At 42.2% G+C, this 22,307-nt stretch overlaps 1 protein-coding gene across 1 annotated transcript in view; it reads right to left on the bottom strand.

Annotated features, from left to right (window-relative positions):
* Positions 1-7,585: 7,585 nt before the first annotated feature.
* pdgfc (platelet derived growth factor C) overlaps positions 7,586-22,307 on the bottom strand; it is a 58,497-nt gene continuing 43,775 nt past the window's right edge. The window contains exons 4-6 of the mRNA XM_011473137.3: positions 12,511-12,718; positions 10,027-10,247; positions 7,586-8,620 (exon numbers count right to left, since the gene is read on the bottom strand). Of these exons, the coding sequence (XP_011471439.1) occupies positions 8,507-8,620; positions 10,027-10,247; positions 12,511-12,718 (543 nt within the window). The 3' untranslated portion in view covers positions 7,586-8,506. The remainder of the gene's footprint in view (positions 8,621-10,026; positions 10,248-12,510; positions 12,719-22,307) is intronic.

The following is a 22,307-nucleotide window of genomic DNA, read 5'->3' as shown; positions in this document are numbered from 1 at the left end:
CAGCTGTTTCCTTTAGATGGTCACTACAGCAAATCATCCTTCTTTTCTGATTCCTCCTCACTCACACCATCATTCCTTCACTACATCCATCCATGGAGTTCAGCTGGTTGCACCTTTGGGTTGCTTTTTAAGTACTGTACTGTATCACAGCACTGTGCTAACACAAAATCTGACATTTGTTTTCATTTCAGAGAGTTTTAAACAATACATTTCCAAATGTGAAGGTAGACACAGACCTGAGCGGCAATGGCTGAGACAGATAGGGAACCTTCTGTTAGTTTTTCACTTACATGAATTATTGCCAGTTAATGTAATGAAGTGGATCCACATTGTAGCAACACTTTTTTTGAACAGTCATTTTTTTTCATCCCTAAATAAAATAGCGGGTGCCATCACGATTCAAAGGCAGGGGCTTTATTTATGCAACATTCTATATAGGAATACATTCATGATGCAATTCCATGACAGATGAAAGCTACAATCATGCAGAACATCAGTTAGCAGAACCATGTTTTGACCTGGGTAGTATGAATGATGCAGACATTCCATATGACAGGCTTTAGTAGGTGAATGAAATTAAATAAATTCCACATCAACACAGATATCTGATTGCTAATTGCCAGTTTGGCAAAGAGAAAGTCCCCCTCAGAAATCTTGAGTTTGTATTTTTGAGCTTGCAGCTCTCGTCTGAGACTAAATGGTTACCAGGCAACTGCACTGAGAGCTGCTGAACTCTTTCAACTCCCCTGCACAGTAGGCGATAACAGGAAGTCATCCAAATACAAATGAGCATTTCATTAAAAAAAAGAAATGTTTGAGATTTTTTTAGGTCTAAAAGGAAAAGATCCAAAGACATGAAGACAAATTCTACATTATTTCACTGGCTCAACGCAAAGATAGAATGGACTCATACCAATAAATGTAATTATACATGAAGACAGATTTCTGCCCATTATTAATACCAACATTTACCCCTGTCCATTTGTTGTTATTAAATGTCCATCCATCCATCTCCTGCACCCACTTTGTCCGGTAGCGTTGCTGGAGCCTATCAAGCTGCTTTAGGGTGGAGAAAGAAAACACCCTGGACAGCTTTCCAGTCCAGGGGCCTGTTTCAGAAAGGAGGTTCAACCAACTCTGAGGTTGAACTTGAACTCTGAGTTGGTCAATCGGGAGATTAACAACTCTGAGTTTTCTGTTTCAGAGAAGCTGATCGGAGTTAGGTCAATCAACTCTGAGTGGACTGATTCAGAGTTAAGCGTGCGCACCGCGTCTATAAGAAGCCATTATCAATGGAGCGCAGATATCACGAGTCACCATGGCAACCGCGAAAAAAAGAGGTCTGCGTAATTTTCGCCAGCTGAACTTGACGTGCTGCTGCAGAGTTACAGTGAATATGAGCACATATTACGGAAGAAAAGCAACACCGCTGCATCTGCAAAACAGAGACAGTTAGCGTGGGAAAACATAGCTGCTCAAGTTAATGCGCAAGTTTGCATTTAAATCACTGTTATAAAATATTGGCTGTAATAAGGTGTTAAATAAAAAATGGTGATATTTAGGTGTCCTTTTGAAGTGTTCTTCCTGGTGTAAATGCATGAAATGCTGCATAGTGTACAGAACCAATCTGGGGGAAAATGCATTTGACGTCGGTAATGTTTAGAGGACTTTTTGTTAACCTTCCCCTCTTGCAAACGTTGGTCAGTTTAATATTAATACATGCAATGTCTACTGTCTACTGGTGAACCTTTCGCTGCGCGAAGACTGCTCCTTTCTTTTCTCTCGTCTTTCCGACCGACCGTGGTCAGAAGCGCAGGGGAGATTTCCTTCAGGGCCGAAGGGAATTCTCCTTCGGGGTTCACTTCCCGTTGGAAACCCTCAACCTCCAGAGCGGATTAAGAATGACTCCAAAACAGTTATTCTGGGAATGACACCTTCTCTTTATTAAACTAAGTGGTCCGTCCTCTGAACACACAATATATACCACGCACACACCTCCGCTCCGTACTCCCCCCCCCCCCCCCCATCTGCACCTGCACTCGCCGTATAAAAACATAATTCAATCAGGTCAAATTTGAGCATGTCATGGATGTAGGCTTTGTTGACAATATTTGACATATGAAACATCTACATAGCAATACATATCTAATGTTGTTTTCATTGTATATATGTAATTGACTGCAACGAAAAACGGTAACGCTCAAACAAAAACGTATGGAGAAATGACAAGAAATCGAGTCTAGGTCTCAAAATCCTCGTACGAGGTAAATATAATTCTCTACGAATTAATGCAGCCTCCTCGTCTATTGGGTCCTCCAAAAAAGGACAAGTCATTCTTGTCACTTGTCTCTGTGTGACGGAAATTTGGACAATGAAGGTTAAAGCGAAAAATACCGCTTTGTCTTTAAAAAGGGGAGGGGACCGGCAGAAACCTTGAGTTTAGGGAATAAAACCTGCTCCCGACCAGGTTAGGTTCACAGCATAAGTAACCATGGATACTGACTCCGAGTAGAAGTTACCTCTCTTTCAGAAACGGGTTTGACTTACTCGGCGGCTTTCTCTGGTTTAACAAACCTCCCATTCTGAAACGGAAAACCCAGGGTTTCCCTGATTTCAGGGTTAACGCACTCAGAGTTTACACTTAACCTCCTTTCTGAAACAGGCCCCAGATGTGCAGAAACATCTCAAGAGGTAGAGGAGCATCAATGTTGTTATTTTGGAGACTCTTATGCAGAGATGCAGAGAAGCAGAGCTGGAGGTTGCAGAGATGAAGATGTGGAGGTTCTCTTTGGGAGAGACCAGGATGAATCTGGAATGAATCCATCAGAGGAACTTATCATGGTAGACGTTCTGGAGATAAAAGCAGGGAAGCAGATGGAAAAGGTTTAAACACTATCAGAAGAGAAACGGTGAACATAGGAGCTAGCAGGAAAGATGTCTAGAGGAAGACCAAACAGGAAGTTCATGGATGTAGAGGAGGAGGACACGAGGGTGCTTGGTGTGAATGAGGATAAAGCAGGGATTTTCTTGGGCACCTCCTCAAAGGAACAACTGAAAGACAAACATAATCTTTCTTTGTAAATGATTTATTAACTTCAAATGCTTTATTTATCTGAGAATGTTTGCTGCAGCAGGAAGGTCATGTTATCATTACTGAACCAGAGACACCCAATTATGTAGATCTTCACATTTCTCAAAGGACAGACTGACGAGGAGGAGTTGTAAAAGTTCATCACTATTACTCGTCAAGGACTCAGTGCTGATTCATCTCCAAGTTTGACTTTCAGTTTTTCTCTTTTCTTCAAGGAGCAAAACAGAAAAAACAGCCATCTTTGCTGTTGTTTATATTTCTTCTGGCCCACTGTCTGATTTTCTGTGTGTTAAAAATGAGTCTCTTTTCACACGGCAGTCAATCAGGGTGTACCACAGGGCTCTGTGCTTGGTTCCAGCATTTTCAGTCTTAGCATGCTTCTCTCAGAAAACATTAGGAAACACAGCCCACATCTAAATTGATATTTCAAGTCTCTTAGCGAGATTACCTCCATGTGATGGAGAAGCTTTTGGTCCCATAAATTGATTGGTTTGTTTCAAAATCTCAAGCACAGATCCAGTTTCCATCCATGGAGCCATTTCAGATGTACTGGAAGACTCAGGCCGTCCCAGCTCACTGCACTGTCATGGAAACCTCTTCATTTTGAGAGCAGGCTGAAGTGTGCACTATTCAGATAGAAGGTGAAAACCAGCACATGCAGTGTTTGCCTCCTCCTTTCTGCTGATACAAAATGTCAGGGACAACTTCCACACCAGTGAGGCTCTGAACTCAGGAACAGAGCTGTGATGCTTTCATATTGGTACTGGAGATGTTAGAAAGAGGAAAAAATGAGGGGAGGGCATTTAAACGATTAAAGGTCAGTCTTTATGTGTTTTGTGGAGGCGGTGGAGAGAAAGTGTCGCAGCCTCTGAGCAAGCCTCTGAAGCTTCTGCCGCTCTTCTGTGTCTGTTTTTCATCTGGATCATTTATTTTCATTATCCTCTGCTTGTTGTTTGTCATTTCTGAACAGTGGATGGCAGCAGGATGCAGCATGAGGGCTGGGCGGCTAGAGGAGCAGCATGTGGATAAGGCCTGGAGGTGTCAAGTGCTGCACAGTCTGTGGTTCCACAAGCACAGTCCAGGCCAGACCGACTGCGTGTGTGGTGTCACAGATGGTGTGACAGTAACACTGGACCCACGACTGAAAGCAGACTTTTTAATATTATTAACGCACACCAGCAGCCAGTGGGCTTTTGCAGCTTCACCCGGGATCAGGGCAGAATGCTGCCAGGATGCACATTAGATAAGAATTATTTTCCAGGACCGCAGCGTGAGATGGACAAACAAGAACCTCCTCCCAGGTAACCTGATGGCCAAAAGGAAAATGAAGAACAGAGGTCGTTGTCTGATAAGGAGCGAGCTGCAGAAAGACTTGATGAGTTTTTAGGCAGAGCTTAGTGCTGGTTTACAGTCAGGGCTTATCACAAAACACACAAACTCCCTTTCCTGAAGGCAAAAGTGGGAAAAGGATTATTTAGGTTTCTGTCTGTCAAAGATGCATAGTTCTGGTTCTAACTTTTTTATTTGGCCAAAAATTGAACATTTAATCATTTGGGTTAAGTTTGTTAACAGTTTGGAGTGAATCTGTTCTTTGCTGCAAAATGATTCAAATGAATAAGAAATGCAGATGTTAGACCCATAAACTTAATGTTCTGAGGGTTTTTTCCTGTAAGAACGATGAACTGAAGTCAGTAAATGTTGAAATAATGGTCAAATCTAATTTCCCGTCTGGAAAGCAATAACACAAACACCTTTCCAAATGACTCCCATTTTGAAGAATTAGTGAAGCACTACTATTGCTTCATTAACATCTCTTATGTTTGGTTTGAACAACAAACCCAATGCTTGTCTAAAGTGCTTCGAAGCTGTAGAGTTCTCCACCTGCACCTGTAGAACCCTTTAAAACGAAGAAGTTAAATGGAAAATGTTAATTGACATCATTCATCAGACGGCTCAGCAGACAGAGAGGGCTAATGTGCTGTTGTGTTGCAGTGTTTAGGCAACAATTGGGATTATACAAACTACTACAATCTCCAAACGTGCAGTTATCTAAACCTCTGCTCATCTATTTCAGATAATTTCATTTGTGCATTTTGAAGCTCATGCTAAATGGAGAAGAAGGGAAGGAACTGGACGGTGGCTGGTGTGTGTGCGTGTGTGTGTGTGGATAGGCCTATGTGTGTTTGTTACATAGTCATATTTTTTATACACATTATTTTTCTATTGTGTTGTAATTTTTTTTCTATGGGGAATGAAGTGAGAGTTCTTTTTGTTTCATGTACAATGGTTAACTGTTACTGTCATGGTCAAATGGAATGGTTAGGGGGAGGGGCAAGGCATTTGTCAGATTTCCATATAAAAACATAGTAAAGGTGTGCAACTATAGATTTGCTACATTTTGAAAAGGTAAATGTAAAAAAAACATGTGTGTGTGTCTATGTGTAAATACAACCACAACACATTACTCACAATAACAGTCGTCTATTGCACTTTTGCATACTGTATATTCTAAAACGTCTCTAATTGAATGAAATAGTTCTTTGAAATATTCTTTCACTTATTACTTCTGAATACTGAGCCACAGTGTTGTATAGATGTGTTGTTTATGAACTAAACCTTATATTGTGTTTAACAGTATCTAATATTGGTTTTAATAAATAATTTAGATGGATTGATGGACGGATGGATAGAACTTTATATGATCTCACAAATCCCATAAATTGATTTGTTATCATACCTCAACAAACAAGATAATAATAATAATAAAAAAACAACATATTAGAAAAGATAATAAATAGCACTAATATAAAACAATAAAACAAAGGAAGTCCACTTTTTATGAGGTGCTGTAGAGTCTAATAGCTGATGGGAGGGAAGATCTGTGAAACATTCCTTCCTCTAAAAAGGTGTTTCAGTCTCTGACTGAAGGAGCTCCTCAGTGCACCCATGGTCTCATGCAGAGGAAGATGATGAAGAGGATTGTCCACTATGGAGTCCAGTGTCTGTAACATCCTCCTTTCACCCATCACAGTCACAGACTCTAGGGGACATCCCATAGAGCCTGATGTCTGCACCAGTTTGTCGATCCTCCTCCTGTTCCTATCAGGGAATCCACCCCCCAGCAACACACTCCATAGAAGAGGCCCGTCATAAAAAGTCTTTAGCAGAGTCCTGCAAACTCTGAAGGACCTCAGTCTCCTTTATAATAATAATAATAATAATAATAATGGATTGGATTTATCTGTGCTTTTCCAGACGCTCAAAGCGCTTACATTATGTCCATTATTCATTCACTCCTCATTCATACTTGGTGATGGTAAGCTACGGTTGTAGCCACAGCTGCCCTGGGGCAGACTGACAGAGGCGTGGCTGCCAGTTCGCACCTACGGCCTCTCTGACCATCATCGGGACATTCACACACCAGTGGAGCCACGCTGGAGGCAAGGAGGGTGAAGTGTCTTGCCAAAGGACACAACGACATTTGGCTGGTGGGAGGTGGGATCGAACTGCCAACCCTTCGATCATTGGACGACCCGCTCAACCACCTGAGCCACTGTCGCCACTGTGGTGTCGACTCTGGCCCTTCTTGTACAGGCCGTCTGTGTTAAGGTGTGTCTGTCATTAAGGTGAATCTTAAGATATGTGAATCTTTAACTTGGAGAACCTTTCAGCTGAGGTCAAATATGCAACTTGAACTACTGTTTGTCCAACAAGCAGGTTGTGACGTTATTTGAAAAAGGCTAACAGACTCCTATCTGAAGACATCAGGTAAAACATGGAATAAAGAAAACTCAGCTTTAACCCTTGTATGACACCCCCCCCCCCCCCTTCCATTGAGGTGTTCTCCCTACCATGACAAAGGTGGATAAAGGTGAAAAGATTTCATGTAATCCAAGGATACCAGTGAAGATCACAAATCATTGAAGAAAAAAGGTTCAGAGCACTGTCTAGTGGGTCTAGATGACCCAACTCCCAATGTTAAAGTGCCTAGGATAGCACAAAGGATACTCGTGCTTTGTTTTTGTTTTGGCCAGGTCATCATTGTCAACGAGATCCTCTAAACCTGGCTGCTAAACCTAAACCTGCTTTAAAAAAGTGGTGATGATGATGATGAGGATGAAGGGGTATCAGGTATTCTGCTGTCATTGTTGAATGTGCTGGTTCGGTTCTTTGGTATGAACTAATTTAGGACTTGGTGGACAGATTGAGACACTCCCATCTGTACCGCTTCTGATTACAAACAAACTCTTTAAAAAATCTGGACCACAGTGCTGTGATGATGTGATGATGATGATGATGATGATGATGAGCACCGGAGCAAAGCTGCTCACACCTCTGAGTCATCATGTGTTCATTGCAGCAGCTCAGGACTCTGCATCGGATGGCTGTTTACAGGTTTACAGCTTTGAAAGTTTGTCTGGATTAATCTGCTGTCATATTCCACTATTTTAACTTTCCCTGCTTTGTTTGCTCTACTGAGAATGGAGCATTTGGTTAGAAACAAAAGAATTTATTTCAAGATTAAAAAAACACAAACGGATAAATAACTTCGGTGTAAAGAAAAATTAAAAACATCCACAATGAAACCCAACATATGCTAAAAACGAAAGAAGCAGACTAATACTACGACAGTGGCAATTGTGATGAGCGAAACATTTTGACCTAAATTCCCTGTCAATAACAAATAAATACCTGATACAAACAATGAAGATGCAAAAACTGCATTTCTGAAGAAAGCATAATAGAAAATGTTTACAAGAGTCTTGCAGAAATTTATCTGAAGGATCTCCAACAGATTCATACCGTCCAGCCTGTCCTAAGTGGGGATTTTTGCATAAAAAACAGCAAATGTAAAAAATATTTACATTGTAATTCAGTCTCACGTAGCTGCGGTTAACCACTGATTAAATCTGTGGCAGAGCAAGAGAAGAGCAAAGCAGAACCATTGACAAAAGCACATTTCCTTGCTTTAATAGAGAAGCTGAGGACTCCTTTTAGAGAAGAAAGAGGCTCCCTTGTTTCATGACACTATCAGCCCACAAAGACTCATCCTACTGAAAAAAAAATACAATAAAAGAATCAGAGCGCTGCAAAAGAAAACGAGCTTCAGAGTTCTAATCCCGGAGATGCTAAAGAGGAGCAAGTCTTTGGAGATCACAGGTTTCAGTCTGCTTCTCCTCTGGTAAGTTTTTTGCCATTTCAAGCACACCATTGGTATTCCATAGAGGCCACACCATTCAGAATATTTATTAAATTCCAGTCTGTTCTGCTTTATCCAATTAGTGAAAGGACAACAGGATAAAGGGAGAATCTTGTTAGGTCCCAGTGGGAGCGGATGAGGTACAGAACAGCAGCAGGGGTTCATGCCTGAAGTACTCTGATCCTGTTTTTGGCAGCTGTTCCACATGTCCGAGGTCAGTCCGAGTCTTCTCTGCACGCACAGGAACACTCCTCATGGTGCTCCAAGGGGACGTCAGTCAGGGACTTCTGCAGGCCTCTCCCACCCCCTCGATGCTTCAGCACCAGAACCTGTTGAGAGGAGCACTGCTAGACCTCAGAAAGTTCTGCTTTGAGCCGCAGCAAGAAGAAGTCCCGTTTTTAATCAATGAATAATGACTTTAATCTATTGCTTCTATATCTGAGCAGAGCTCTGTGGGACAAAGTCAAACACGCTAAGCGTCAGGAGGCCCTCAAAGAGTTTTATAAAAGGGTGCAACTGGACACCTCAGCTAAGCACGAAGCGTGAGATTCAGCTGCAGAGGAGTCTGAACAGAACTTCTTTTTATAGCTATAACCAATCTCTGATAAAAAGCTTTCTTTGGCTGCATGCTTCAGTGCGGATCCTTTTGAACAGACCAACCTTCAGCCAAAGCAAATGAAACCGGAGCTCCCACATTTATCCAGTTTTCAAGCTAAACATTTATTACATTTTTGCTGGTCATGCGGACAGATGAATGGCAGTTTCAAGACAAGTATAACTGAAAGCTGATGTTTGTGCTTCACAGAGAGAGGGCCTAACTTTTACACAGTGAATGCAGCACGGCCACAGAGTTTTGTTTTCTGTGTGCACAAAAAGGGTTCTGAAATGAAAGTGGGGTGTTAGGGAGAACGTAGCTTTTAAAGAAGCTGTGGGAGTGTTCTGTTATCAAGAGTAACTTCTTCAGGGTTGAGTGGAAGTTTATGCCCTGAGTGTTATGAGTTCACCTTCACTTCAGCTGCTTTGACACAGGCTTTGTCTTGCAGACTGAATGAGTAGGTAATCCTGATGAATGTTGGACTTCCACCTGTTCTGAGTGCTTTCACACGTGACATTCTCTGGAGAGAAGCACAAATCATGCCGCTCCAACAGCTGCTCAGCTGCTACCGAAAAAAATAGACTAGCTAGTCCTCTTACATTTATAAGAATTTACATTTTTCACAAACAAGAGATGTACTGACTAAAGATTTTCCAACATTTTCTGTAGTTTGTGCAACTCTGAAGTTGGGTTTCTTTTCTTACATTTTTCCTCTGTGGGCCGTGGAAAGTTGGTCTGAATTCACATTGAAGTGAACCGCAACACAATTCACCTGCAAGTGAACAGGGACGTTTTTTCTGTCTTAACAGAGTCTCTTCTTTGTTCCACATCAGAGCTCGGGGAACGATTACAGCAGCCAAACAAACAGACAATTCAAGACAACAAACCACAATGCAGTCTGAATGTACCCCTGTCACTGCATTTAAGGTCTCTTGAGCCTCAAATGGGGACAATTTTCTTTTAAAATCTTGTCTTGCGCTGCATTCTCATCTTGCATGTTGTCATTTTTAATCAGCATCAATAGGTCAAGTTGTCTGCAGTTGTGTTGGTCTGGTTGAGAAGTTTCTTATTCTTGCTATTTTCGGATTAGCATCAAAGATCCCGAGTGTGGCATCCCCTCCCAGCCAAAGCGGTGGTTACCTCGTGGAACTTCTTTGCGACCCTGGCAGGACTGCACTGGCAGCTGAAGCAGCGCTGAGAGCAGCAGGCGCAGTTTCCACCACAGCGCTTCACCAGGAGGCAGCTGGGCCAGAAAATGGCGTCTGTTCTTTTCAGCTCTTCACGCAAAACCACAGAGAAGTTGCGCGGAGTGCAGCTGTACAGTCGAACTTCTTCCCTCAGCAAATTCAGATCAGCTCCTCCTGAAAGACATAGGAGAAGGTGTTAAAAACATCTTAGGTCAATGCTTTTACTGTTCACCTTGTTTCTGGTCAAAATTGCCAAAAAGAGATGGGATTTTTAAATATTCACTATCTTCATTTTTATAAAGGTTCTTTTCTTAATCCTAGGGATTTGTGAGGAGTTATGTCAGGATTACAAGGGGAATTAGGTTCTGATGGGGAGAACCGCTAACATCTACACAAAGTGATTGATACTAGAAGATTAAACACTTCTGGTTGTAAGCAGTGATGCCCTCCCACCATAGGGTGTGCAGTTAAAAACTGAGGGGTGGTGCAGATCTATACCACAACCTCAGAGGTAAGTGTCCCTGCCAGGTAGCGCAAAAAAGTCTTGAATGGAAAAGACTCTGACCAGACTGTGCTCTGCCCACCTGAAAGAAAAAACAACAACTGACCTCTGTTGAGTTCATCCAAAGGTCCATCAACCAAAAAAAAACAAAACAAAAAAACAACACGCCCCTAAATATGGGTTAATCTGAGCTCTAATAAAATCCAAATGGCTGATTTCGACCTGTCATAAATGGAAATGAAGTAATAAACCTCAACAAGATCCTTGAAACCATATCTCCAGCTGTTTTGGGTCGTACGCCAACGTTTGGTTGTTTTTTTAGTGTCCAATCGACTCTGCCTCTTTGCACTGTGTGCTTCAGCATCCGCTGACCCGTCTTCATTAGTTTATGTGGTCTACTACTTGGTGGCTGAGTTGCTTTTGTTCCCAAACTCTTTCACTTTGTTCTGAGCTGCCAGTTGATTATGGAATATTTAGGAGAAAGAACATTTCACCACTGGATTTGTGGCACAGGTGGCGTCCTGTGACAGCTCCACGCTGGAATTCACTGAGCTCTGAGAACGGCCCATTCTTTCCCAAATGTTTGTGAAAACAGTCTGCATATCTGAATGATGATTTTACACACCTATGGCCAGAACAAGAGATTAGGACACCTGATTCTGATCATTTGGATGTGTGAGCCAATACTTTTGATGATGTACTGTATATAGGTATTTGCCAATTACCATTTACTAACGCATGTCCGCCACCTACAATTGGTAAAGTCTGTTTAAGCGGTGGAAATCTGGTGAATCTTGCTACAGCCTTTGTCTTTGACTGCTCTATTCTGATAAAAGAAAGACTTGGTGTCATAGAATTCCAGTCGAACACAAACGCCAAATATTAATTTCTCTCTCCTTCACAAACAATTTTCAAATGGTTTGAACTTCCATGAATTAAAGGAACGCCAACACTACCAAATGTTGGTCAAAGTTTAACCTGGTTTTACTTACAACTTTCAATGGCCACGGATATTGTACGAAGAGCCTTCAAATAGTCGGAGAAACTTGTGTAAGTGAGTTTTAAATGTGGAAGCTGAAAAGTACATTTATGTGTGTTAAATAGACTTGATTGAAAGTGGTGGCTTGAACGTGCATCGCCAAGGGCGGTGTGAACGTCGTTTCTGAGTCCTTTTATTCACAGTATTGAAGCTGATGATAGAGCTACGAGTATTGAAGGAACTATTCTGACATGTTGAGAACTATAGTGGAATAGACAAACATCATACAAATATAGTTTAGTACCGAAAACTTAGCTTTGTAACCCTTTATGTTTCAAAGGAGCTGTTTGCCCAAAACCAGTTCTTTCTTAGTTTTTCTGGACGAAATTCACTCTCATATGAATTAAATCAAATAATTGTCCAAATACAAATGAGTTTTTTCCTCACTTGTATATTAGAAGAACTAGTACAACCATTTGTAGAGATCACACAAGTGAGAAGTGTTTCAGGCAAGTCAAACAAACAGAAAGAACATGTTGATACACTGATGATGAGCTAAGCAGGGACTTTCTCAAGGCCAAAGACATCTGTAGTGACCTACATGCATCAGAGAGTTTCCTTTTCTAATTTGGATCAGTTTACACTAGAAGACTGAAACAGTTTAAATAGGACGGAGCCTCCTTCGGTTTGGAAGTTTTAATCCAGTTTTGGCTTCCAGTCCTGGTACACATTCTTACTGCTCTCACCACACGAAACAAACCAAGGCTGAAAACAATGTGGAGTTGAGGAGTGTCAAAGCTCCCTCAGATGCTTGGATTTACTGCTCACACAAACCTGCTTGCAAAGGTAAATTAGAAAAAGGCCTGTAACTTGATGTAACCAATATGTTCAGGTATAACACTTTGTGTGTTTTTATTTGTTAATAAATCTTAACAGATGAGTGAAGTGGTTCTAACCTCGGGGCTTCTTGTTGTGGATGAATGACTTCCCCAGCACATGCCACGAAGGTTTGTACAGCTCCTCCATGTCCAGCTGCCATTGCTCTGGCTCCAGGTACCTCATGACCTCCTCCACGGTGCTCAGCCCAGCCACAGCCTCTGAGAGCTCCTCCATATTCTGCATGGAGGAGGGAGGAGCCGCAAGGAGCTCAGGTTCTGATGTACTCTAAGAAAAACAAAAGCACACACACAAACAGGATGGTGAAAATGATGGTGAAGATCTCATTTTTCTGAACGTTCTGACTTGTTAAACAGCCAGCTGAGCTGGACTGAACGGACCAGATATTATGATGAGTCACCTTCGTAATTTTTAAACAGCATGCTGTGTTCTGCATCTAAATTGGCTGTAGACCTTGTCATTCAATCTGCTACGTGCTGTGTCTCCTGTAGAGAATGTGTTCAGTCTGTCAGAGTTGCATAAAACTATTTATGGAAAGCATCCCCTGTACAGTATACCCCCCTTATTTGCGGGGGATATTTCCACGAAGAACCACCTACCCACCCCCACGGGCGAAGAAAGTCCATCACTGATCCTTATTTATCAAAAATCCTTCTGAAACCTTTCTGATACTTTCTAAAACATTTAATTTCTCACTGTCTCTCTGTGCCTTAAAAACAGGAGCTCATTACTCCTCCTTCATCAGTTAAGTGCGAGACGTCCTGCAGTGCAATTTGAGTGTCCAGAGGGGAGACAAATTCTGGCAAGGGAAAACACCAGTTTCATTCATCATTCATTCATCCGGATGATAAATAGTCTTTGCCATTATCTTCTTCAGCATATCAGGATATTTTCCTGCCACTTCTGAGTCAGCAGGGGCACAAATTTCTGTTTTGCGGTTCAGGAACTGGTGGAACCAGCCTATGGAGGCTGACGGCAGGCGTGCTCTTCATTTCTGCCCCCCTTCCTCAGAAATTCCTGCAGTACTTTCCACGGAAGCAAAAGTCTCATACAAAAGTCTTGTGTTTTCTGAGTTTTAGTGATGAACTGGAAGAGTCACATAACTGAAGAAAATCTGCGAATACAGTGGTGGACAAAATTGTTGGTAGCCCTCAGTTAAAGAAAGAAAGTCCACAATGCTCACTTGAAACGTTCAAAAGTAACAATAAATTTAAATTTATTGAAAATTACATAATAAAGATTAGCCATTACTTTTGAGTTGTTGATTAGCAGAATTTTTAAAAAAACAAACTAATGAAATAGGGCTGGACAAAAATGATGGTACCTCCATGAAAGACTGAGAACTAATTGCCCAAAGGGTCATGATGAACTCAGGTATGTCCTTTAATTGACATCACAGCTGTTTTCAAACCCATAATCAGCCAGTCTGCCTATTTAAAGGGAGACAAATAGTCACGTTGCTGTTTGGTGAAAAGGTGTGTACCACACGTGTGAACATGGACAAACGAAAGCCAAGGAGAGAATTTTCCCAGGACATAAGAAACAAAATTATAGACAAACATAGTAAAGGTAAAGGCTATAAAACCATCTCTAAGCAGCTTGAAGTTCCTGTGCCGACAGTGGCACATATTATTCAGAAGTTTAAGACCCACGGGACAGTAGCCAACCTCCCTGGACGTGGCCGGAAGAGGAAAATTGATGACAAACTGAGGAGACGGATAGTTGGAACTGTATCCAAAGAGCCCAGAATAACCTCCAAAGACATTAAAGGTGAACTCCTAGATCAAGGTACATCAGTGTAAGATCGCACCATTCGTGGTTGTTTGAGCCAGAGTGGACTTCATGGGAGACGACCAAGGAGGACACCACTGTTGAAAGGAAATCATAAAAAAGCCAGACTGGAATTTGCAAAAATGCATTTTGACAAGCCACAAAGCTTCTGGGAAAATGTTCTTTGGACAGATGAGACAAAAACTGGAGCTTTTTGGTAAGGCACATCAGCTCTATGTTGGTAGACTCAAAAATGAAGCATCCAACCAAAAGAACACTGTCCCTACTGTGAAACATGGAGGAGGATCAGTTCTGTTTGGGGCTGCTTTGCTGCATCTGCCACAGGGTGTCTGGAAGTTGTGAAGGTCAAATGAAATCTCCCGATTATCAAGGCATTCTGGGTAGAAATGTGCTGCCTAGTGTCAGAAAGCTTGGTCTCAGTGGGAGGTCATGGGTCTTCCAACAGGACAATGATCCAAAACACACAGCCAAAAACCCCAAAGAATGGCTAAGAGAAAAGCGTTGGACTATTCTGAAGTGGCCTCTATGAGCCCAGATCTGAATCCCATTGAACATCTATGGAAGGAGCTGAAACATGACATTTGTAGAAGACACCCGTCAAACCTGAGACAACTGGAGCAGTTTGCTCATGAGGAGAGGACCAAAATACCTGTGGACAGGTACAGAAGGCTCATTGACAAACAAAGACACAGTTTCATTGCAGTGATTGCCTCAAAAGGTTGTGCAACAAAATATGAAGTTATATCATTTTTGTCCAGCTCTATTTCATTAGTTTGTTTTTTTAAATAATTCTGTTAATCAGCAACTCAAAAGTAATGGCTGATTTTGATTATTTGATTTTTAATACATTTTAATTTATCGCTACTTTTGAACATTTCAAGTCGTTTCAGTGAGCATTGTGGACTTTCTGTCATGGTTTGAGTTTGTTGTGTCTTGTTTTTCGTCTTGGTTCCTGTTCTGTCTTGTTTGGTTCTGTTTCCTGTTTTATTTTGAAAGGTTTTCTGTCTTGTCTTGTTTCTTGAGTTTTACTTCCTTTGGTCCCCATCTGCCCTGATTGTGTTCACCTGTGTCTTGTCTGCCCTGTCTGTATATAAGTCTTGTCTCTGCCTTCCTCCTGTGCTGGTCCATTAGCTCTGTCTTGGTGTTCTTGTCATCCTGTTCCTCGCCACGCTCTTGTTCCATGTTCCTCGCCACGCCAATGTAAGTTTTTGTTTTGTATTTCCTGCTCTGCAGCGCCTTTCGTTTAATTAAACCCTCCAGTCCCTGAACTCCGTGCCTCCGCCTCTGCATCTGGGTCCTACCGGCTCTCGAGCCACCCCCCATCGTGACACTTTCTTTCTTTAACTGAGGGCTACCAACAATTTTGTCCACCACTGTACGTGAAACGGGACTAAGCGGAGGAACACTGTATATGCCATTTACTATTTATTTATTAGACTAAGGAACCTTTGCTGTTTAACACCTGTACACATTGCAAAATGACTTCACTTGAAAATCTGGGACATTCCTGTCAGAAAAAAACAGAATATAAGCAGCTGTTCCACTGTGTAGTCACACTTATGAAGAAAGAATAATCTGCTTTGGGATGAGCACTATAGTTTTTTTTATTGTTACATTACAATGAGTGTGCTGAAAGAGTACATCCATCCATCCATCCTCTTCCGCTTATCCGGGACTGAGTCTCGGGGGCAGCAGTCTAAGCAAAAGACTAAGACTAAGGAAAACTTCCCGGCCACTTCCTCCAGTTCCTCTGGGAGAACCCTAAGACGTTCCCAGGACACACTGGAGTGAAATAGTCTCTCCAGCGTGTCCTGGGTCTTCCACGGGGCGTCCAGAAGGTATCCGGACTAGACACCTGAGCCACCTCAACTGGATGTGGAGGACAAGCGGTTCTACTCCGAGCTTTCGCAGGTGACCGAGCTTCTCCCCCCATCTCTAAGGGAGCGCCCAGACACCCTACGGAGGAAGCTCATTTCAGCCGTTTGTATTCAGGACTTTGTTCTTTCAGTCATGACCCAGAGCTCATGACCATAGGTGAGTACTGGAATGCAGATTGACCAAATAATTGAGAGCTTCCATTTCTAGCTCAGCTCTCTCTTTACCTAAACGGACCGACACAGAGACCGCATAACTACGGACGCTGCAGGAACACTCCACCCACAGAAAAATGGCAAACTACCTTTCTCCGGTCGAGAACCATGGCCTCAGATTTAGCGGTGCTGACCCTCATTCCAGCCGCTTCACACTCGGCCGCAAACTGCCCCAATGCATGCTGGAGGTCCTGGCTTGATGAAGCCAACAGGACAACATCATCTGCAAAGAGCAGATGATGTCAGCTCTGGTCATACAGAGACCGGACAGCCCTCAGTAAGGCTCCCAGACCCCATACTCCCAGAGCCCCTTCCACAGGAGAATTACTGGGGACGCGGTCAAACGCCTTCTCCAAATCCATAAAACACCTTCAGACTGGATGAGTGAAATTCCATGAACCTTCTTGATGGATGCTGAAGAGTATTGTTTTAAAACTGTGTGTGAGAGGTGACTTCCTGCAGGAGAGCATCAAACATCTGGCAGTAGAAGAGACAAAACAACCGTAACCTTTAGCAAGATGAGCCACTTGATGACCATATGTGTTCATTGTTTATTACATTGAATGTCTTAAACTTTTAACCCTTGTGCTATCCTATGGGGTCCAGATGACCCCACCCTTACATTGACGTGTTCTCCCTACCATGACAAAGGTGGATAAAGGTGAAGAGGATTTCATGAAATCCATGGACACCAGTGAAGATCACAAATCATTGAAGAAAAAAGGTTTAGAGCACTGTCTAGTGGGTCTACATGACCCAACTCCCAACGTTAAAGTGCCTAGGATAGCACAAGGGTTGATATGTTCCAATTCAATAAGAGCAACTGTTCATCATAGCATCATCTGCTGACTGTTTTCTCTAAAGCAGACAGCTTTACCAACAGTAGAATGTTATGATCCACTGTCATTTCTCCTCTGTCACCTTCTCAGCCACTTTGCATATGAGCCTGTTCCCAAGGCTCTGCCCAGTGACACAATTATTTGTTCCAGGCTCCAAGCTCCCCAGGCTGCAGTGTGCAGTCAAAGAAGGTTGATGGGGGGGGGTCTTCCCACAATAGAAGAGCCCAATCTTCTGAACTGTTTGTTCAACATGTCAGCTCACTGCTCACTCTGATCCCATGTGACTGATGGGCAGAGGGCAACATTGTGACTCCTTTAAACCAAGGAAAAGCTCCCAAGCAGCAGCTGCTAACAGCTCGATGCTAAAGCTGCAGCTGAAGTTTCAGGCAGACGAGGTTTAATGACTTACAGGGGGGAACCACATCAGAGAGAGGTTGGGTTTTACATTCACTCTCAGGTTATAACTACAGAATTTGGCAGTCTTACTCAATGATTCTTGGGAAATATTCACAACAGGAACTATTGTTTCTTTTGACTCTTAGACCCAGATCCTTTGGCTCTTGTGATGGTTCCATGCTTAGACACATTCAGAGTTAGCCTGCCGAGGCCGGCCTGGGTCAGAGCACGCCTCAGTATGGATCTAATGTAATCACCAACACACAGTGTCTTCTGTCGTTGTGTGTAAGTCTGGCCATGTTTCTGCAGAAAGAGCTGTAGAGCAGCAGCTCGCCTGAACTTTGTTTTCTCCTTTGCAGCTCTCACATGATCTTCTTCCTGGTTGCTAAAATGACAGGTTCAGATTACTGTGCTGGGCTGAGCATTCTGAAACAACAACCCTCACATAGGGCTGTTAACCACCCCCGTATAGAAAAGGACTTTGTGAAGAAGAGGGTTCATTATGCGCAGAAGAGGGGGAGGAGTCAAAGTATTGTTACTTCATAAAATACTACCGAGTTAAAATGAAAAAACTTATAATCCAAATCATGAAACATCTTGACATATTAGTTTGAAACTACTTTAATCACAAAATCGTGGGCAAAGGTTGCTTCTTTATATTCCTTGTATAGTTTTCTCTTCCATTAAAAAAAAGGCTTCCACTGATGTGAAAGACAAAAAGCAAAAGCTAAATTATTTAAACATGACCCAAAGATGTTGAGTAAAGAGCTGTTCCTGCTGAGGGAAACCAGAAGAGACCCAGAGTCAACACATCAGTGCTTCCACTGAAAGCTTTGCAGAGACTGAGCTGCTTCCATACAGCTTGGCTTACATTTGACAAATTAAGAGAGAAAATCTGATTTGACAGTGTGCATGTGACAAGTGAAGCAGCTCCAGTGACAAAACAGAACGGTAAGGTCGTGGCATCAGGGGGGCTCTGCGCCAGGCCAGTGGAATTACTGTCAAAGTGCTCTCTGTGTGACAACATGTGGCCTTCAACCAGCGCCTCTGCTTCAGCACTGAGAGGATGGAGAGTACTGATCCTTCATCGCAGATCAACTTCTGAGTCAAGTATCAGGTTTGGTGTGATAGAAATATTCTTCAAACAATTGAATGATGCTACTGAGGTAAGTGCAACTAAATTGTAATTGGCGTACACTTATATAACACTTTTCGACCTTGTTTTAAGGCCCAAAACTCTTTACAGTCACAGTCCCATTTACCCAAGCTCAGCTGCCAAACACTGACATCAACCTATAACCACCAGGTGCAATGTAGGGGCTCAGCGTCTTGCCCAAGGACACTTTGGCACATGGAGGGGGAAACCGATTGGGCAATTATCTGATCAGAGGTCAACCGCTCAACCTCTGCACCACGGCCGGCCCACAGAAAATGTAATTTATTACTATCCCCAGTGTCCGCCCTGAGAATGTCAACCCAGAGTCAAGTAATTGCACAGACTAAAACGGGACGCAAAGCCTCTCTGCCTGATTCCTGGACTCTTGGATTAGAGGTTGAAACCGCCATGGTTCCAAAGCGTGGGTGTGACTGCAGCACAGTGCTTCACACTCACCTGTGTGACAGCTGAAAGGACCTGATCCTCAAAACTGCAGCAAAGTTCAGTGTAAAAACAAACATGAGATCATCTGCTTTGGGGTTTCTGTTCACATCTAAGAAGCATTTGTTTGTTCAGTATAAATCGTGCTGCCGACTAGACAAGCTGGGGTGTTCATCTCAACTGCAGTCCATAAAATAAACAGACCTGGAAAAGTGATCTTTTTATGCCAAAAGGGCGACACAGGTCAGGCCTGCTTTGGGTTTTCAGCACGCAGCAGGAACAATGATGTGTGTTTTGTTTGCTGCGTTCCCCCACAGGGCCCAGCGCTCAACACTCTCCACCCTGCATTCAACAGGCCCCTTCTCCTCTGTGTTTTCACAACCTCTCTGCGTCATCCCTGTAACTTTTCCTAAAATCTCTTCCTGTGAATTACAGAGCAGCTCTTACTTTTGCCCCTTTGAGCCCGTGGAAGTGGTGTGGAGGAATCATTGCTTGTTTAAATAGAAGCTGAATGGCTGGCCTCGGCATGGCCCAGACTTCCAGTAGCTGCTGGTAAACCACAGAGGAAACAGAAAGCTGCTGTTGCTGCCAGCTCCTCCTCTGCTGGAGGGAGGTTCAAAGGGAAGACAAACTGAACGTGTGGAGCCCAGAGTTTCCCTTTCCTCCTCATGGTTTCCGCACCATAAAGAACAAAAATTAAAAAGAGCCATGAAGAAATGCAAAAAAAAACCAAGAAACATGCCTCCGTTTGAAGGGGACTTGTTGGATTTCACTGAATTAAACTGATATTTCATAGTTTTAATTGACACTTTTTTCTAATATTTGTTCATTATTATACTAGTTAATAAATACTATAGGAAACGTGTCCTGTTTTTACTAGAAAAATAAAGTTTTCCTTATGGAATTGTCTTTTTGAAGAATATATATCTGTTTTTTTCCTTGTGTTTGTTGAACACTCTAGATGCGTGACAATAATTTAGAAACTTCAGCTTTGGAAACTAGATTTCAGTGAATGACATCCAACATTTCTTGAGTGTGTTTATAAAAACAGGATGTAATTGTAATCTGTAACTAAAATTTTGTCCCTAACATTTACAAGTCTGCTCTCTTTTAAAAATGGTGTTTAAAAAAGTTTATCTTTTATGATTTTGATATGACAAAAGTTTTGAAATAGTTTGTTGCTTTTTATTCTGATATAAAAGGTAAGAAAGAAAAACTTCTAAAAAAGTGTCTGCTTTGTACAGTGGGGCAAAAAGTATTTAGTCAGCCATCAATGGTGGAGGTTCTCTAACTTAAATTGACGAGAGAGGCCTGTAATTTTCATCATAGGTAAACCTCAACAATGAGAAACAAAATGAGTAAAATAAAAACCAGAAAATCACATTGTCTGATTTTTAAAGAAATTATGGTGAAAAATAAGTATTTGGTCAATAACAAAAGATCAACTCAATACTTTGTTATATACGCTTTGTTGGCAAAGCGTATATAACAAACATTTACATTTTCTGTAAGTCTTCACAAGATCTTCACAAACTGTTGCTGAAATTGTGGCCCATTACTCCATGCAGATCTCCTCTACAGCAGTGATATATTAGGGCTGTTGCTCAGCAACACGGATAGGTTGATATCTGGAGACTGGCTATGCCACTCCAGGACCTTGAAATGCTTCTTATGAAGCCACTCCTTCATTACCTGGTCAGTGTGTTTGGGATGGTTGTCATGCTGAAAGACCCAGCCATGTTTCATCTTCAATGCTGATAGAAGGAGGTTTTCACTCAAAATCTGACCGAACACGGCCCCATTTATTCTTTCCTTTACAGGCATCAGTCGTCCTGGTCCCTTTGCTGAAAAACAGCCCCAAACCATGATGGTTCCACCTCCATGCATTACAGTAGGTCTGGTGTTCTTTGGATGCAGCTCAGCATTCTTTCTCTTACAAACACGACCAGTAGAGTTTAACCAAAAAGTTCTGTTGTGGTTTCATCTGACCATAGGACATTCTCCCAATCCTCTTCTGGATCATCTAAATGCTCTCTAGCAAACTTTAGATGGGCCTGCACATGTACTGACTTTAGCAGGGGGACACGTCTGCCACTGCAGGGTTTGAGTCCCTGGTGGTGTAGTGTGTTACTGATGGTACCTTTGTTACTTTGGTCCCAGCTCTCTGCAGGTCATTCACTAGGTCCCCTGTGTGGTTCTGGGATTTTTGCTTACCCTTCTTGTGATCATTGTGACCCCACAGGGTGAGATCTTGGGGGGAGTCCCAGATGGAGGGAGATTATCAGTGGTCTTGTATGTCTTCAATTTTCTAATAATTGCTCCCACTGTTGATTTATTCACACCAAGCTGCTTACCTGTTGCAGATTCAGTTTTCCAGCCTGGTGCAGGTCAACAGTTTGGTTCCTGGTGTCCTCAGACAGATCTTTGGTCTAGGCAATAGTGGAGTTTGGAGTGTGACTGTTTGAGGTTGTGGACAGGTGTCTTTACATAGATAACCAGTTCAAATAGGTGTCATTACAGATAACGAGTGGAGGACCTCAACTATATCTTTCATAGTTGAGGTTTACCAATGATGAAAATTACAGGCCTCTCTCATCTTTTTAAGTGCGAGAACTTGCACAATTGGTGGCTGACTAAATACCTTTTACCCCACTGTACTTTATAAGAAATTATAATAAATAGGCTAAGCTTTAAGCAAAGTTGTGAGACTTTAGCTTTAAGCAAAGTTGTAGTGAAGAATATTGATTATGATGTGATGCACTAATCCTTACGGAGGGAAGGTTTATTCTTGGTTTATTCTAGACCACATGTTGATATGTTATCTTTCTGTGAACGGAAATTTAAGAAAAAGAACAAAATGTAAGATGTTTTATTTATTTTTTGAACCAAATAATTTTTTTTTTTTTTGCTTTTGTGTAAAGCTAGCAGCTGTTGTGTAAAAAAAGGTTATTAACCTTTCATGGTCTGTCATTCAAATGAATGTTTGCACTCAGCATTTTCCTTCTGAGAAGCTTATAGGATAATTGTTTGGATGGTTGCTGAAATAATGCCGTTATGGCACGAAGCAGATTGACTAAAGACTTTCACAAATGTTCCAAACCTCAACCTTAAACCCTCCAAAGCAAACAGAAACATTCAGCAGA

The sequence above is a fragment of the Oryzias latipes genome, chromosome 10 (genome assembly GCF_002234675.1).
Source record: "Oryzias latipes chromosome 10, ASM223467v1".
Classification (NCBI taxonomy): Eukaryota; Metazoa; Chordata; class Actinopteri; order Beloniformes; family Adrianichthyidae; genus Oryzias; species Oryzias latipes.
This window is presented reverse-complemented; position numbering and strand designations above follow the sequence as displayed.